General features: G+C 39.6%; 1 protein-coding gene across 4 annotated transcripts; it reads left to right on the top strand.

Moving 5' to 3' along the window:
• Window positions 1–258: 258 nt before the first annotated feature.
• CCNJ (cyclin J) lies at window positions 259–18196 on the top strand. Of its 4 annotated transcripts, none has more exons than XM_033187603.1 (6): window positions 259–576; window positions 1205–1314; window positions 7087–7297; window positions 13987–14286; window positions 14407–14533; window positions 15155–18196. In XM_033187603.1, exons 2-6 carry the CDS (start codon window positions 1246–1248, stop codon window positions 15564–15566), a joined length of 1119 nt encoding a protein of 372 aa, XP_033043494.1. In that variant the 5' UTR covers window positions 259–576; window positions 1205–1245; the 3' UTR covers window positions 15567–18196. The 4 variants fall into 4 exon arrangements, with proteins under 4 accessions (XP_033043494.1, XP_033043503.1, XP_033043512.1 ...); XM_033187612.1 differs by having other exon boundaries at window positions 433–576; window positions 14410–14533; XM_033187621.1 differs by having other exon boundaries at window positions 438–576; window positions 14182–14286; window positions 14374–14533.
• Window positions 18197–18473: the final 277 nt, after the last annotated feature.

Here is an 18473-nt window from a genome sequence, read left to right as displayed (position 1 = left end):
GAAGTAAGGCAAACCGAATCCATGCTGTGAAGACTTTTAAACGCCAAACTGAGGCGTCGGAACTTTGCTCCGCGGGCACCGAGGAGCCATCGAAGGTTAGCAGGTGAGTGGCCTAACTAGATTGGTCACTGCAGTGATCCACGTTACAATTTCTCCGGCACTCTGCCGACCCCAGCCCGCGATCAGGCCAGCTTCGCAGTAGGTGGCGGCTGCGCGCCGCGGCAACCGAAGCGCCAGGCCCCGCCGCGCCGTCCGCGATGCTGACCCAACCCAGGCGGGAGCCGCCGCGCCGCCGCCTGGCTCTGCACCTGGACCCGGCCCGGCCGCCGATTGGACGGCTTGGGGGCGACCCGGCTGTATCGCGAGAGGAGATTGGTAGCGGCGGGGCCTCAAGTGCCCCCGCGCTGGCTTTGTACGCGGAGCCGCCTGCCGGTCCTTTAACAATGGGCGGTGCGAGCGTCCAGGCGCTGGGCCTGAGCTGAGGCCGGCGCTTAGCGGCCGACTGTCCGCAACATGAGCGGGGCCGGCGTTCCCCGCACGCCAGCGGGGCTGGGGCTGTAAGGGCCGCGGTTCCGGGTAAGGGAGCCAGCGTGGGGCCGGGCGGGTTGGCAGGCCTGGGGTAGGCGCTAGGCAGCGGACCCTCCCGGGGTGAGGCGAAGAGCCTGACTGGCCCGGCCTTTTGTTCCCCTTTCTGAGGCCGCGCGGAACGTGCGTTTCTCGGGGGTCCCGGGAAGGAGCAGGCCCCCGACGTCTACGCGGAGACCCCCGGCCAGGCAGACGGTCACCCACGGACTTTTCCATGGGAGCGTTTCCCCTTAGCGGGGCTGTGACCGTGTCACCTCTCCCTGCTCCTCAGGACGGGCGGGAGGGCTCCAGCCCCGGACGCAGGGAGCCCAAGCTGGGCCTCCCCCAGCTCTTCCCGAGCTCGCACCTGGCTCCGCGCTTTGGCACCTCAGGGCCCGAGTGGATCCCCTTTTGCCCGACAGTCGGGCAGGGAGTCTCAGAGTCCTTCGGCGCTTCCTGAGGGGCAAACCCGGCCTCGCGTGTGGCGTTGGGGGAAACGACTCGGGTCGGGCTGTGTTGAGGAAGAGTCAGGTGAAGATGAGCAGCCACACCGGGTGGCCTGAGGTCACACCCCCTGGGGAGGGGGCGCAGAGGGTCGCGGGGGAGCCGGCAGTGACCGCGCCTGGGGTGTGTCTTACAGACTCGAGTTGCCGCGTCGGGTTGGGCGCGCCGCCGGGTCCCATGGAGCTGGAGGGGCAGTGGTGGCGAGGACAGCTGGCCGCCGACATTCACCAAGCGCTTCGCTACAAGGTAACTCCGAGGCCCGGCCTGCCTTCTCCTGTGTCTCGCGCCAGTTGTTCTGAATCTCGGCTCTCTGGAAGGTCTGGTCAGGTTCTTTACTCACTATCTTCTGGGCCAGAAAAGACGAGTTTGCTCATTTGCTCAAGGTTAATTAACTTCTTGGCTCCTTCTCTGGGATGTATCAGAAGAACCTGCAACTTGAATGGGGAGGGAGATTGTAGTTGGGCCAGGGAAGGTGGAAAGGGACGTTCTGATATCCAGGTGGATCATGAATTTGATCTTGTATTTTAAAAGATATATATACTGAATTTTTGTTGGGCAGAACAGCCCTCTTTGTTCGAGAGTTGCCGTTGCATGCAGCCAGTTTAAGTCGCTTTTGTACATAAATTCCTCAACCTTTCCGCTCCCTTGCTGTAAGACTTGGGACAAGTTAAATTTCTGTTTCTTGATTTCCTCATCTGTAGAATGAGGAATAATAAGAGTGTGCTTTATGATTCTGGCGATTGTGAAACTTAAGTTAGATTGTGAAACTTAAGAAACTTAAGTCTTTTAAGTTAGTACTGTACATGTGCTTAGAAACTGCTCTTGGTAAATAGTAAGCACAAAGTGATAACTTCTTATCGCTTACCCCTCAGGATTTGGGCTGTTCAAAAGCCCTAAGTGGAGGGAGTTGGCTGCCCCTTCCTGCTGATATCAAAGGCAGAAAGTAGACCTAATATACTTAATAGATACTGGGAAAAAAATACTTTTCCAACACAAAGCAGAGTCTGTGTATTGTTGCTATTAAGTAACGATTTTACTCTGCATGTGGCAAGGCAGATTAGGCAGATTAATGAGACATTTCTGCCTCTTTGATAACCAAAAGAGAGACCAGATCCAAAATGATCTCTAGCTTAACTCAGTTTCACCTTGGATAAAGAAAGCCATTTGTTAAATGTAGAAAATTGAGAAAGAAGCAAAACAGCTGACTCTTTCAACAAAAAGGATTCTGAATCTTGGGGTTGAGATCCTGGAATGATAACGAACTTTTTATCTTGAGTTTCTGACCAGGTCAAGTAGATTGGAAAACCTAATTCTGAGTTAAATTGTTACCCTTTTCTAGGCCTGAGATTTCTAAATGCTATTACTAATTCTGACATTCAGTTTCTAAGATTCACTAAAATACAGTTCAGCCCCCTAGGAGATGGTTTGTACCACATAAAAATTCTAACTAGTGGGATCTCTGGAGTCTTAGGAAAGAGTTACAGGTTCTTTACTTGGAAAATTGTCCAAATACGCTTTTGATCTTTTTTTCTTTGGCAGATGTCATCTTTCAACGTGCAGTGTTTTCTTTTTTAAAAAAATTAATAGAGTTGTACATATTTTGAAAAGTGTTATAAGTGTCAGCCTCTTTATCCCTCTGGTATGTGGTGAAATTAATTAGTTGATATTAAGAGTACTTTTTTTTTTGAGTTGGAGTTTCACCTGACGTCAGGTTATCCACCTGCTTGGGCCTCCTAAAATGCTGGGATTACAGGCATGAGCCACTGCACCCAGCCAAGAATACATTTTTTTAATTGGCATGACACTTAAAAGGTTTTTCTTGGTGATTTCTGTAGTTTTCAATCATTTTATGTGTGTATCATTTTAATTCATGAATGATTATCTGAATTAATTTTGTCAGTTGAGGTTGGACATGGGTTTTTTTGGTTTGTTTTTGTTTGTTCTAGATTTAGATTTGTTGAAGGCTTTTGTGAATTAGTTTCTGGAGCATCCAAGGCATAAGACCCAACCCTACACTCAAGTTGCTTATGATCTATCAGAGGACAAGGTACCACAGGGTCTGAAGGAATGCCACTGAAAGTTTTCTTGGGCCACCTATGGCCTAGTGCCCTGGGTTGTCTTTATGTTTAAGCATTATGCAAACAGTGGTTCTTACTGGCAACACTTTATAAAGAATTTACATTAATCAGTAAAACTTAAAACTTGTGGAACTGGAAAGACCACTGTTTGTAATACACTGAAGAAAACTTAAAATGGACTTTTCTCCTAGAAAAGACGTGGTAATTCCAGGCTATTAATTGGTGATTGAGTCGGATAGTCATCTGTTTTTCTTCAACATGTTGATTATTTATGACATACATGATATTACGCCAGGTGTTAGAGCAATAACAGCGAACAAGACATGATCCTTGCCTTCATAGTCTAATCTTATCTATAATTTAGAGCATCCACATTTAGGTCTTTCTTTGGGCAGTTGCCAATGAGATACTGCGGAAGGTGTTCTATGTTTAGATCCAAGGTTTGTGGAGAAATATTTAGTGTGACTAGCACTGTGTTTACTAGGGAAGAGTAAAAATGACAATGAATGGAAATCATGCCAACTATCCACTCCCTCAAAAAAAAAAAACCCTACAAAGCAGCTGTCACCTTACACCCTTTTGTCTCCTTTCTTCTCATTATTTTGCTGTGTATAGTTAGTGTGATAGGCTGTTTGAGAAAGTGTTTTTAGGAACCTTAATGACAAATGAGAACAATTCTAGCTTTGTGAGAAACATTAAGAAAGTGAAGTCCATCAGTGTTTTCCAGGGAGTCTTTAAGACCATGTTCAGGCCACTTTTTGGGAAAAACCTGATCTGGTGTTGCCTTTTTTCCTAACTCCCTAATCCCTGAGCTAGGTTAGATTTTCTTCCTAAGTGTTGCCATAATAACCTGTGATGACTATATCGTGTGATAATCTCTGTATTTGATTCACCTGCTAGAGATAGGCTTAAGACTGTTTTTCCAGCTTTTATGCCTGGGTTAGTATAGCGTCTGCTACGTGGGAGATGCTCAATAAATGTCACATGATAGCAGCAAAGGTAAAGTTGCCATTCACTTACACCATCGTAAAGATCTGAAGAAACAGTTAAGGAGAAAAAAATTCTAGGAGCTGCACGAGAAATCGGCATCTTTATGTGAAAAAAAAAATTTTTTTTTTGGCCAAGCATGGTGGCTCACACCTGTAATCTCAACACTTTGGGAGGCCAAAGCAAGTGGATCACTTGAGTCCATGAGCTCGAGACCAGCCTGGGTAACATAGCGAGACCCTGTTTCTACCGAAAGTAACTGGGCGGGACAGTGAGCGCTTGTAGTCCCAGCTACCCCAGAGGTTGAGGTGGTTGGATTGCTTGAGCCTGGGAGGTGGAGGGTGCAGTGAGCCAAGATGGTGCCACTGTACTCCAGCCGGCACTACAGAAGGAGACCCTGTCTCAAAAAACAACCAGAATTGATGTATTCTTTGGCTATACTACTAAATTACATTGACTGTTTATCCATTTATCTTAGATAATATTAATTTAGGTGAATATATAACTTCCCTTTTTCATTTATTGTAAAATGTATCATCATAAAACTTTTTTCCCCAACTTTTAAGTTCAGGGGTACGTGTGCAGGATGTGCAGATTTGTTACATAGGTAAACATTTGCCACGACGGTTTACTGCACAGATCATCCCATCACCTAGGTATTAATCCTAGCATCTACTAGCTGTTCTTCCTGATCCTCTTCCTCCTCCCACCCCAACCCTCCGACAGGCCTCAGTGTGTGGTCTTCCCCCCAACATGTGTCCATGTGTTCTCATCATTTAGCTCCCACTTATAAGTGAGAACATGCGGTATTTGGTTTTCTTTTCCTGCATTAGTTTGCTACGGATAATGGCCTCCAGCTGCAACCATATCTCTGCAAAGGATGTGATCTTGTTCCTTTTTATGGCTGCACAGTATTCCATGGTCTATATGTACCACATTTTCTTTATCCAGTCTATCATTGACGGGCATTTAGGTTGATTCCATGTCTTTGCTATTGTGAATAGTGCTTCAGTAAACATACACGTGCATGTGTCTTTATAGTAGAATGATTTATATTCCTTTGGTTATATAGCGAGTAATGGGGTTGCTAGGTAAAAGGGTATTTCTGCCTCTAGGTCTTTGAGGAATCACCACACTGTCTTCCACAATGGTTGAACTAATTTACACTCCCACCAACAGTAAAAGTGTTCCTTTTTCTCCACAACCTTGCCAGCACCTGTCACAACATAAAACTTACCATTCTAACCACATTAGGTACATTTGTATTGTTGTCACCACTATCTATCTTTAGAACTCTTTCATCTTCCCAAACGGAAACTCCATACCCATTGAACGATTACTCCCCAGTTTCCTACCCTCTAGCTTTTGATAACCACTGTTCTACTTTCTGTCCCTATAAATAGGACTATTCTAAGTAACTCATTAAGTGGAATCATACAATAAATGTTCTTTTGTGACTTTTTTCATTTAGCATACTGTCTCCAGGGTTCATCCATGTAGCATATTATCAGAATTTTCTAAGTCTGAATAATATTCCATGTATATACCACATTTTGTTTATCCATTCATCTGCTGGTGGGCATTTGCATTGTTTCCACCTTTTGGTTATTGTGAATAATCCTGTTTTGAACATGTGTGTACAAATCTCTCTTCAAGTCCCTGCTTTCAGTTCTTTTGAGTATGCTGGATCATGTGGTAACTCTGTTTTATTTATTGAGGAATGTAAAATGATGTAACAACTACATCATTTTACATTCCCACCAGTAATGCACAAGGATTCCAATTTCTCCACATTAAAGCTAACACTTGTGATTTTCTGGTTTTGTTTTTTTGTTTGTTTTTGATAATAGCAATCCAACTAGGTGTGAAGTGCTGTTCGTGGTTTTGATTTGCATTTCTTAATAATCAGTGATGCTGAACAACTTTTTCATGTTTCATGATATTTGTTGGGCATTTGTATGTATCTTTGGAGAAATGTCTATTCAAGTCCTTTGCCCATTTTTATAATCACGTTTTTTTGTTGTTGTCCAGTTGTATAAGTTATATAATCTAGATATTTACCCCTTATCAGATACGATTATAAATATTTTCATCCATTCTGCGGGTTGCCCTTTTACTCTGTTGATAGCATCTTTTGTTAAATAAAAGTTTTTAATTTTGTTAAAGTCCCCTTTCTCTTTTTCTTTTTTCTTTTTTTGCAGGGCATGGGGAGTTCTGCTTTTGGTGTCATATCCCTGTTACTTCTTCTATTGTGATACCTGTTGGGTTTAGTATCAGTATTATGCTGATCTTATAAAATGAATTTGGAAGCTTTCCATCTTTATGCTCTGGAAATATTTTAATAGTATAGAATTTTTCCAATTTTTAAAAAACAAGTTGATATAGTCCTGAGATTGAACAGTGATTTTAGGTATATGAGAGGATGATAGGAAAGGACAGATCATAAAACTGTTAAAAGGGAAACAAAATTAGAAGATACTAGTGTATAGGTACTGGTTTCTACACTAATGCAAGTATAATACTGCATGCAGCATATCCACTTATCTATTACCTTTTAACCAAAAGTTTTGAGCATCTTGGAGAGGTGTAGGGCCGGCCGTGTGTGTGTTATGTGGTTGGTTTTTTGTCAGGGATGTTTTTCTGAAAACACCTGGTAGGGAAAATAGGATTGCCTTATTAAAAATCTTTGTATGATGAATCCATTTTAGAAAGCAAGAAACAAGAACATCTATAATTGTTCACATCAGAGGTGGTTAAGAATAAGGAGAAAATTTTGGTTTTAAGTGTCATTCATTATCCTTCCACTTAACTTTTTCATTTTTGTATTCCAGTCAAGAAAAGTATGTTTTAGGCACTTGTAATACTAATGTATTGGAAAAACAATGTTAAGTCATTGCATTGTGGGGATAAGTCTACAGATGGGTCAGACTAAATGTTGTTCCTTTTGACTTAGGAGCTGAAGTTGCCCTCCTATAAAGGCCAGTCCCCTCAATTAAGTCTCAGACGGTATTTTGCTGACTTGATTGCCATTGTGAGCAATCGCTTCACGCTCTGCCCTTCTGCCCGCCATCTTGCTGTCTATTTACTGGACCTGTTTATGGACCGCTATGACATCTCTATCCAGCAGCTGCATTTAGTTGCGCTTTCCTGCCTGCTTCTAGCAAGTAAGTATGAATCTGATTTACATGACTGGAAATTTCTGATGTTTATATAATAAAATAAATTTATTTAGAACTCAGTGAAATATCATCAAATCCCATTCATTCCAGTTCACTAGTATCAGGAAGCTTAAAAGTGCTTCTCAGTGCAATAATTCTTAATCAGACATTGAAAAATGGCTTTGGAACCTGTTAAAAACATGTGCCTAAGCCGTACATCCTAGGCCACTCCAGATCTACTAAGACAAAATCTACATAATGGGTACTGGGTATTTTTTAACTTTCTGAAAAAGTTCTAAAGGTGATTTTGCTTTACCTTTCCAATTGAGAACCATTGTCTTAAAGCAGTGGTTCTAAACCAGGAGCAGTTTTGTCCCACAGGGAACACTTGGCAATATGTACAGACATTTTGGTTGTCACATCTGGTGATAGAGTGGGAGCTGCTTTTTTAGCATCTAGTACATAGAGGCCTGGGATGCTGCTAAACATCCTGTAGTGTACAGGACAGTTCCCCATAACAAAATTCTCTGTCCCAAAACATCAATGGAGCTAAAGTTGAGAAACTGTCTTAAAAGTACCATACTCTTGCCGGGCGCGGTGGCTCAAGCCTGTAATCCCAGCACTTTGGGAGGCTGAGACGGGCGGATCACGAGGTCGGGAGATCAAGACCATCCTGGCTAACATGGTGAAACCCCGTCTCTACTAAAAATACAAAAAAAAAAAAACTAGCCGGGCGAGGTGGCGGGCGCCTGTAGTCCCAGCTACTCCGGAGGCTGAGGCAGGAGAATGGCGTAAACCCGGGAGGTGGAGCTTGCAGTGAGCTGAAATCCGGCCACTGCACTCCAGCCCGGGCGACAGAGCAAGACTCCGTCTCAAAAAAAAAAAAAAAAAAAAAAAAAAAAAAAGTACCATACTCTTATATTAAAATACTTTGTACTGACTACATAATGAGTTGGCTTAATGAACTAAAAGTTAATGTGCAACTACTACAAATGTGAAAGCTTTTGCTTATGCATTAGACCAACTATGTAGTAGGCTCCAAGATACAATCTGATACAACCATATTTGTTACTCAGTACAGAAAATACTGGTGGACCTTTTGGCCCCTCTTTCTCTTTACATCTTCCTGTATCTCATTTCATTGCTTGTTGGTACTCTCACTGAAGATAGGGCACGTAAAGGAATTGAAATTGTGTTTCTTTCTTTTAATAATGTGGAAGATTGTATTTGATATGGAAGTTGAATCAGTAATATAGTTTCTATATTCATGTCATTACAGTAGAAATTTATAGTATGTAGATGTATTGATAACCTTCACTTTTAACTCCCACTTGAGGGATAAAGATTGTATTTGATATTGAAGTTAAATCAGTAATGTAGTTTCTGTATGATCCATGTCATTACAATAGAATCTTAAAGTAGTACGTAGATATACTGATAACCTTCACCTGTAACTCCCACTTGAGGTTTTGGAGTCAAATATGACTGGAATGAAATAAGGAACATTCCCCCATATCCATGCCACTAAAGTTCTTCAGCACTTTTGTCCTTGGCTGCTTACAAACCTGAAACCAAATGTAGTCCTGTGTAGTATCATTTCTGGTACTAATCTCTTCTCAGATTTTAGTTTCCGACCTTTGTTCTTCCTTTGATCTGATGACCTCAACTACTTATTTTATCCCCTGGAATGTCCTTTTGTAAGTTATTTCAGATCCATTGTAGAACCAGGCTGAATGTAAATAAAACACAGCTGCAGCATGACTTCCCACTGCCTATATGTTAAGGTGGAAACTACTTAATGTAGTGTTTGGAATCTTTCATCTGGACCTAGCCACCTTTCCAGTCTCATCCCCATGTACGTTGAGCAAAATTCTTAGAATACCATTTACTTCCTGAATATCTACATTTCCCCTTTAATCTATTGTTCTCTAAAATTCAGACACTTCACTCATCCCTCACCCCTCACCCCCCACCCAGGAGCCAGAGAGGTAATGCTTGTATATTTATAATTAACCTTTAATGTAGCTTCCAATTAAAGTTTCATGCTCGTAAGTAACCATGTGTGTAATACTGTATGTGTTTAATCACTGGCTGTGAAGCCCTTTGGGGTTTAATAGTTTGTATAAGATTGGAAAAGCTCACACTTGACAGTGTAGATGTGAGTCCACAAATAAAATGGCTTTTTGTTATTGTACAGTGTGTTTATTATAGAATCAGTTTATAGTAGAGTGTCACTGGAAATCAGACATGCAAGTTAGATTATTTTAAAAGCTTGGTATCATTAATGGAAAGTAACTGTGTGGCCATCACTGTCATTTTAACACTACCATGTCCCACCTGCTCTGTGCCTGTGATTCTTGTAGTGTGGGCCAAGTGGGAGGGTCATCTTTGTGTACCCTCTTAGGTTGGTTGGAATTGAGTTTTCAATTGTTGTTATTTTTAAATTATATATTTCTATTAGTTTAAGGTCATGAACAATTTATTTTATTGAACTATTTGGATTCATATCAGTGGTAAGATGTAGTTATTTGTGACTTTGCAGTAATTAGGCATTAGGATCTGTATTTGCTAGGGTTCAAATATGAATTATCACCTATTACTGAAAGAACTGGATACCTCCCTCCTTTTTCCGCTGATGACTCCTGATTTCCCTTTCCTTGAGGAAAGAATTGCTTTTACATTCTTCCTTTTGCACTGGATAGTAGGAATGTACGTGAGGTATTCTTAAGGAGTTCTGCTCCTCCCAAGCAGCAAGTTGTTCAAAAGAGTTTGAGCTATCAGCTCTACACCAGGGTCGGGAATTGAAGAGGTTGGCCCTTAGCAGGCAGCAGTCTCTCTACTGTTGCCCCCCAACCCTAGTCTATAACTTTACAGCAGAAGAGCTTAGGATTCTTATAAACTGATAACCTGTTTTCAGTGTCTGATTCCTGTTTTAAATTTGTAGAGTTCATTGTAATGGGAAGCTGTAGGTGGTTTGGCCAAAGATGGAGCATACTTTGTAAGTTCTAGAAGCAAATGCTTATGTCTACACTATTAGAAGAAAGAGCCTACAGATTATCTCTGATTGGAGAGCTATGTGTAGTGTTTTGGAGCAATGACCATAGTGATGGATTCCCTGGGTTGGAATCTCATCAGCAATATGAATTTCAACAACCCTTGAATCTCAGGTTATTTCTTTATAAGATGGAAATAAAGACACCTTACAAAGTTGTTCTGAGGATCAAGTGGGGGTAATATGTTTAAAAGCATGTAGGAAATGGAAACATTAAAAGATTAGCATGATAATTATTAATTCCCCCATAAGTTGCTCTGTTACCTTTAGCCTGCTTCCTTTACCCTAAAGGTTTTGGCCTATTTCAAACTGGACCCTAATTTGTCCAAGGAAATTCTCCTATTCCAACTCTTTCACATGTATGCCCTGGCTTCCCTTGGCTTCTGTGAACAACATTACATTTATGGAGCATGTGGAAGTAATCTTGGAGATAACATTTCTCATAATTTGCTCAAGATCTTACATAACTAAGAAATGATCTTGGAGTCAAGACGAAGTGAAAAGTGAGACAGAGGCTTTTAGTAGTAACAATTTGTAACAAGTACTTGTTTCCCCTTGCCAACCAATACTGGGTTAGCAAAGCTTTTTACTGATCTGTGAAAATTTGTACCTCACAGTTGGTTTAATTTACATCTCAATTTTTAATGAGCTTAGAATTTTTTTCTATGAATTACTTTTTTCTTTGCCCACTTTTATATTAGATTCATCTTATAAATTTGTGATAATTCTTAGTATATGTTAGGGATGACTTTTTCTCCTCCTACTTAGTAATAAAACAATAGAATGTGGATTGGCAGAGCACTCTGTGACATCTGATCCGTGCCCTATTCAGTATATAAATCTCTACCACATACCTACTATTCACTGCTGGCTTTGAAAATGTGTTGGTTTCCATGGCTGATATGAACATATCCTATAAAGGAAAGACAACCCAGTATTTTTGTTTCTATGGCCTCTAATTCTTTATTTTCTGGGAAGCAGATATGAATTTCCTGTGCCCTTATTTCCTGTTTGGGGCCTTTATCAATATACTCACATGGCTTCTGGTATTTCCTTTCAATTGAAGAAACTGATCTTTGTGATCTGTGTGTGGTAATGTGGATAAGTATACTTAAAATGAACATACGCATAGAAGTCAGCACAACAAAAACTATAGATATGAATGCAGGTACTCATCGACATGATCATACTTCATACTTTTTGAAATCTTTTAGTATCCATGTATCTGAATATTTATTACTATACATAATGGAACAGTTCCAAAAAATTTGAACCCTGAATTAAAACTTCAAGTATGGTTATTTATTCAGAATGCAGATTATTCTTAATTTAGCAAGATCAATATGCAAAGTCCTTCACACTTGTAGTGGCCAAATATTTTATAAATGCAAACATCCCATAGATGCTTAATAATATAGAAATCTGTCAGTTCTGGTCTAGAAGTGCAAATTTGGGAATTCAGACATAAATTTTCCTTTTGACTTCCATTTTTGGTTTGATTGAACTTATCTGACCTTAAATGGATTGGCCAACCTCACTACCTTGGTTTTTGAGCAGTGAAATTGGTCATATGCAATTGTTTTCCCAGTGTTGAAGATTTCAAAGAGATAATATGAAACATTCTTACTCCTTCAATTATGATGTATTAATTTCTTCAAAGGAACTTTAAGCATAATATAAATAAACTCATTAATTTCTACAGTATTCCTTTGAAGTATTCTGTCAGTATTGCTGTTGCTACACAAATGGTAGGGTGCTTGAAAGCTGTAATGATTCATCCAGAGACACTGAACCAAATTTCTAGGTCATTCTCCTTCTGAAGAATTTCACTTTATACTAAGAACATTGGTTTCCTCTTCTTTTTTCAGGCAATATGCTGGATAACTGTGTCATACAGACCACTTTAGTGCTTTCAACTTTAAGTATTTGCTATTGGCAAAACTTGTTAAATTGATCTTTATGTGATTTTAATTAGGAAGGGCTATCTAGATTCTTAAGGTTTGAATTAAGTTTGGGATCAGCTTCTACCTGTAGCAATATTTAGAGTGGTTTAGATATAAGGAAGTTCACCTCTCTGCCATCACTCCTGCTTCTTTGGACTTAGATTCTTCACAACACATGAGCTTAGAATCTCCTGGCATAGGAGAAAAATGCCTTTTATACCAGTTCCGCTCCCTAAGCAAAGATCAAGGCAGTCAGCAGCATTTTTCCCCCAGCTCCAAAGCAAACCAACATAAGCAAATCCCCACTGGCTCTAGCACCACTGCCTGTACACTGAGCATCTGGGCTGAGTGTAGCAACTTTAATGTGTGAGGCAAACCCATCCCCTCTAGAAGAGAATCATCACAGAGAAACTCTTCTGGTTTCTCCTGGTTTGGCATTCTTTCTGGTTCTTCTCTAAAAAAAAAATTTTTAAAGAATAAAATTATAAAATTTCCAAGGAAATGAAAATATATTGAAATATATCAAAATATTAAAATAATTTTTATATAGTACTATGTGTTGCTGTAGTAACATTCAAATGATTTTGAACAAGTATGGGTGTAAAATCTATTGTGAGAAATCTGTAATAATCATAATATGATGGTTTTAAAGCTTAAATCTAAAATAGAACACAACAGTAGGAGCTTTAGTTATAATTTCCTTTCTTTTGTGGACCACCATGGAACAAAGACCCAAAGAGGCTTGATGACAACTCTGGTTCTGTTGCTGCATCTGTAAAATCATAATAGTACTTAATAGTTTGTAAATGTTCTCCAGCCGTCAGTTCTAGAAATACTTTCTAAAATGAAGGCTTTATATATAGAGACAGTAAAATGCTTGTTTGGAAAGTAAAGTGTAAGATGGTACATAATCGATAGAAACATTCTGGGGCTGGAAAAAGAATCTTTATTCTTCAGCTGTGCATAGTTGAAACCTTACAGATAGGTATTTCCAGAAAAGAAATTAATCCCTTTGAATAATGTTCAGCCATATTGTCTTTACTATTCTGCTTTCAGTAAGGAAATTTAAAAGCAGATATAAACTATCTCCCCCATGCCCCTTTTTTCTTCAACAGACTAGATTTTTGTTTTGAATTCAGAAGAAGTGGGGAATGGGGTTTTTTATGGAATGATAGTGCTTGTGTTAAATGTTCACCCAATTTCTCCCTCCAGTCTCTCTTTCTCTCTCTGGAATTGAGATTATGTTGATGCCAAGATGAAACAATTGGAGCTTAACTATGTTTTATTTCAAATAAAGCTATGACATTAAATTGTTAAAACTATCTTCTACTCTAAAATCAAATAATTTATTTTACCAGCTACCACCCACTGCAAAAAAAAATTTCCTGAAAATATTCAGCTGATGAGATTGAGTTATTTTTTTCACTGGCACATGACTATTTCCATTCTATACTAGAACACAGAACAAAATGTTTATGTATTTCAAGCATTTTTTTTTTCCAGGGGATTGGGGAAAGGTTGGGGATGGTGGCACTGGGAAAGAAAACACAGGTTCTGGCACAACTGTATCTGTGTAAGGTAAACTACGTCTTTGGATCTAAATCCTGGCAGTAAGACAGCAAATCCCATTTTACTGACTAGACCTGTAATGATCACTTGCCTAACATTTTCTCTCCCCTCCCATCCCCTTTTCTTGTAAGGTAAATTTGAAGAAAAAGAAGATAGTGTGCCTAAGCTGGAGCAGCTCAACAGCCTGGGTTGTATGACTAATATGAATCTAGTATTAACAAAACAAAATTTGCTACATATGGAACTATTATTATTAGAAACCTTTCAGTGGAACCTCTGCCTTCCAACAGCCGCCCATTTCATTGAGTATTATCTCTCTGAAGCAGTACACGAAACAGATCTTCATGACGGCTGGCCAATGATTTGCTTGGAAAAGACTAAACTCTACATGGCCAAATATGCAGATTACTTCCTGGAAGTGTCTTTGCAAGGTGGGTTGTTGTGAATACCAGTAAGTGACTTGTGCACTTGTGACTCGTGTATTCTGTTCCTTAAGTTCATTTTTGGTGTCTCCACAGATTATGCCTTTCTAAATTATGCACCTTCTTTAGTAGCTGCTGCATGTGTGGCTTCTTCGAGGATTATACTTCGTCTTTCTCCAACGTGGCCTACAAGACTGCATCGTCTTACTGCCTACTCTTGGGATTTCTTAGTACAGTGTATTGAACGACTATTGATGTAAGCCTTTTTATTCTTGTGTTTGTACTTTCTCATTAACAGTTTTTTTCATGCATGAGGTGCCCTGAAAACTTCTGAAAGGCACAGAGTTTCTAGGTTATTTGCTTTTGGCAGCAGTTACTTGCTGCCATGAGGAAGCCCATGTATGAGCAGAACTCTGGGGAAGGAGAGTCCCTTTTGGCCATTAATCAGTTAGAAGGTGTCATTGCTAGAATGATTCTGGGCACATGATAAGGAAAGGAGCTGCTTTTTTGTGTCTGTAAGTCAGTAACTCTGAGATCAGTCCAGGCCAGCCTTGCCCCATTCCTAACATCTTTGAATTTTGGGGGCCACCAGGATGTTACCAAAGTGGCAGCCACACTTACGTGCTTATTGTGGACACATCTCCCAAACTGGAAATAATCCTCAAAGCTACCAGGAAGGTTCACATCAAGGGAAATAGCTTTAGAAGGACACAAGCGAGGTCTCACTGTTGTTGGAATTATGGTGCAGTGACTGCTCCCTCAGTAGTGGTGGCAAGTGGTGGAAGAAGCTGTTGGGGAGTTGGGGATGGGGCCTGACTTTCTTGCAAATTCTTCTCAAGTAATATTTTTAATAGTTTCCTTTCTCTCCATATTTCAGTGCTCACGATAATGATGTGAAAGAAGCAAACAAACAGAGAGGGCAAGCAGGACCTCAGTCAGCGCAACTAAGTGTGTTCCAGACAGCCTCCCAGCCCTCACGGCCAGTTCACTTTCAGCAACCTCAGTATCTCCATCAGACACATCAGACCTCACTGCAGTATCGCCATCCTACGTCAGAACAACCAAGCTGTCAGCAGATTGTATCGACCACACACACCTCATCTTACACACTACAGACATGTCCTGCTGGCTTCCAAACTAGTGTTCAGGGCCTTGGGCACATGCAGACTGGTGCTGGGATGTCACTGGCAATACCAGTAGAAGTTAAGCCCTGTCTGAGTGTTTCTTATAACCGGAGTTATCAGATAAATGAACATTACCCCTGTATTACTCCATGTTTTGAAAGGTGATTATGTGTGAAGCTGATAACTGACCCAGACTGCTTTGTGACATGAAGCTATGGGTAAGCGTTTTGTAAACTTCTGTTCAAAAAGAAAGGGATCTAAGTGACATCAGAACTCTTCAGGTACCAGCACCAGGAAGACTGAATATCCCTTTTAACGCACCATGAATCCTGGGAGGACTAAGCAAATTAACAGTATGTCAAATTCTGTTACAACAAATCCCTGTATGACAAAAATGTTCACGTCCTGGCTGATGGTCCAAATATTTCAAAAATATTCAATACAATAGAAAATTTGGACAGACTCCAATTTGCCATTTTGAGGTTTGACCTGTGGTAGCATCTGGGCCTAATGTTGGCTTCTAAGTCAAAGACTAAATGTTTATCTTATCTATGGACTTGCCAAACAGTCTTTTATGAAGGAAAGTTACAGTATTAATTTTTGAAAAGGTTTTTTTATTCTGCAATTTTTTATTTTGTTCTACACATGAATTTTTGACTAAGTTTAAACTTACGATTTGTTATGCTATACCAATCTGTGCAGTAAAAAAAATTTTTTTAGATGATTCTATATAACTTCCTCTCATAAATAGTATAGGTATCTGGATTAATATACTAAAATTAAGGGTGAAAAAGATCTTGTTTTTTAAATCATGGTCATAATTTTTCTTTTTTTCCCTAAGTGATCAACCTCAAATTTTTAGAATTAAAATAGATTTAACTCAGGGAATCTGTACTACTTGGAAACACTTAACTAATGCAACATGCCTTGGGAATGTTATAGTGTGAACTACCTTTATAACATAGGTTAAAATACTCTTGCTAGGGTGTGTTTTCAAATGAGAACGTAATATTATAGCTCAGAATGAAGTGGTAGTTCCTGTGATTCATAATACATATGTAGGTTTTGCATTTCTCAGTGCAATCTGATTTATACTCAGAATCGGCATTCTTAAAAAGTTATTTCAAGGGATGGCATAACTCTAAGAGGTCAGTGCTAGAATAAAGTCCTATAGGTTTATTTTGGAAGGGACTGTGGCCAGGGTAGTTCTCAGGTTGTGCTAGAGCAGCACTTTGTTATGTGGAAGACAGGTTTTTTAAGCAACCTTTGAATCCAGCTCTAGTCCGTCTAAGCAGGCAAAGGTAACTGATGACTAAATTTCAGTAGCTACTTTCATTAGATTGACCCTACAACTGCCCTGGGACATTTCACTGTACTGGTATTAACTGCAAACAGCAATAATTGTCATTACAGCAAGGGCAGTTTGGGGGTAAAGAATTTTGGAGGAATAACCTTAAAAAGTTAGAAAGTCATTGTAGTAACTGATAAACTGTATACATTGTGCTCCTTTCTGTGGGAGAAGAAAGATTTGGTGGAGGGAAGCTTTCTGGTTTAAAAATTAGTAAGATGTGTCTTTTTGTGTTTTTTTTAAGATAGCACTTGAATAGAAGGGAATCTGCGTGGCAGATATGTGACTGCCACAATATGCATTGAAGACAAACTTACTATAAAGATGTTGTGGGTATGCAGCAGGAGTCTCAGTAATCAAGCCAATGGCCTTTGTCAGGAAGGGAAGGGGCTCAACACAGTGATGGACTGATCCAGATGGCTCCCGGGGATGAATGTGGGTGGGTAGCTTCTGCCAGCATGAATGCTTAGAGAAATATCTTTTCCTTAAAAAGAAAATAACTTTTATATTTAGAGTACATAGGGCATGATGTGGATTTATTAGTCTGGTAGATAAAATGAAAACCACTCAGGTAAGAACACTCATGGCAGTTTTTAAGCATGAAAATTGTTTTCTGAAAGTATCATCACTTTTCCTTTTTAAAGAAGGCTGCTAATTGGATTTTGGTAGTTCTTACCTCAAGAAAACTTGAATTGTTTGGGGGGAAAGTAGGCTCAAAAGAGAATATATCTTTCACATTCACATTCAGAAGCCAGCAACCTGGAGTCCAATTTTCAGTATTTTAACTACCTCAATAATGCTATGAATGTAAGATATTGGGATAGAGGTCCCAACTTGAAACAACAGCCAGTGCCTGTGGTAACTTAAATGTCTTGTCAAATACTTTTATTGATTGGTTTATATGCCGTACTTGTTATAGAAGAATATGCCTTTTAAAAAAGCTTATTAATAACACTTTCCCAATTTATATTTTAAAAAGCTAAAGAACACTGGATTAATCATCTTTTGGGGGGGGTAGAATAAAATAATTGATTACTACTGCTGCATACCCAGGGTGGGATGGGGTGGTTGGAGAACCAGAACTATTTTTAAAACATTAGGTTTCAATATAAATACAACTCACAACTGCTAGCTTTGGGGGGTGGGGGAGCATTGTGTGGGTTTTGTTTTGTTTAATTATTGATTAGTCTTCAAAGTAGGTTTTTTTTTTTTTTTTTTTTGAGATTACTGGACCATCATTAAATGTGTACTGTGAAGAGATTAATATGTATGAAGGGCTTTACCAAAGTCCACTAAATAAACACTACTCAAGTACAGACTGCAAACCAAAATGTATCTGTGTTATGACATTAATTGCAAATAGCAAGTATGGTGCTAAAGTCTACACCAATGGAATTAGATGAGTGCTATGCACTTAATTTTAAAATAAAACTAGTTTTCAGTAAAATGGCTTTGGTATTTTTGTTTCAAATACAAACTTGTATATTTGCAGCTCTAGTGAAGCATCTCATGTAATTCAGACTTGGAATCATGATTATATTTACTAAAAGCCATCAAGATGTAGAATCTAGCCATTAGTGGCATAAAACATCTGTTCATTATGTATTCCATACTGAGCATTAAAGCCCACAAAAATATATTGGACACCATTGTTGCCTTTTGAGCTTAAAATCAGTTGTTAGTATGTTAGCATCTACAGATTCTAGTTTATTCAACAATCATGC

The sequence above is a fragment of the Trachypithecus francoisi genome, unplaced genomic scaffold (genome assembly GCF_009764315.1).
Source record: "Trachypithecus francoisi isolate TF-2019V2 unplaced genomic scaffold, Tfra_2.0 Contig01579, whole genome shotgun sequence".
Classification (NCBI taxonomy): domain Eukaryota; kingdom Metazoa; phylum Chordata; class Mammalia; order Primates; family Cercopithecidae; genus Trachypithecus; species Trachypithecus francoisi.
Note: the sequence above shows the minus strand (reverse complement) of the source record. Positions and strands in the feature narration are given on the sequence as shown.

Excerpts from the sequence above, each read along its gene's own strand:
- CCNJ (XM_033187592.1), top strand. The coding sequence starts at position 1,246 with ATGGAGCTGGAGGGGCAGTGGTGGCGAGGACAGCTGGCCGCCGACATT. Across the intron at positions 7,298-13,986 it reads TTCCTGCCTGCTTCTAGCAA|GTAAATTTGAAGAAAAAGAA; the intron begins GTAAGTATGAAT and ends TTTTCTTGTAAG. Across the intron at positions 14,534-15,154 it reads TGTATTGAACGACTATTGAT|TGCTCACGATAATGATGTGA; the intron begins GTAAGCCTTTTT and ends TCCATATTTCAG.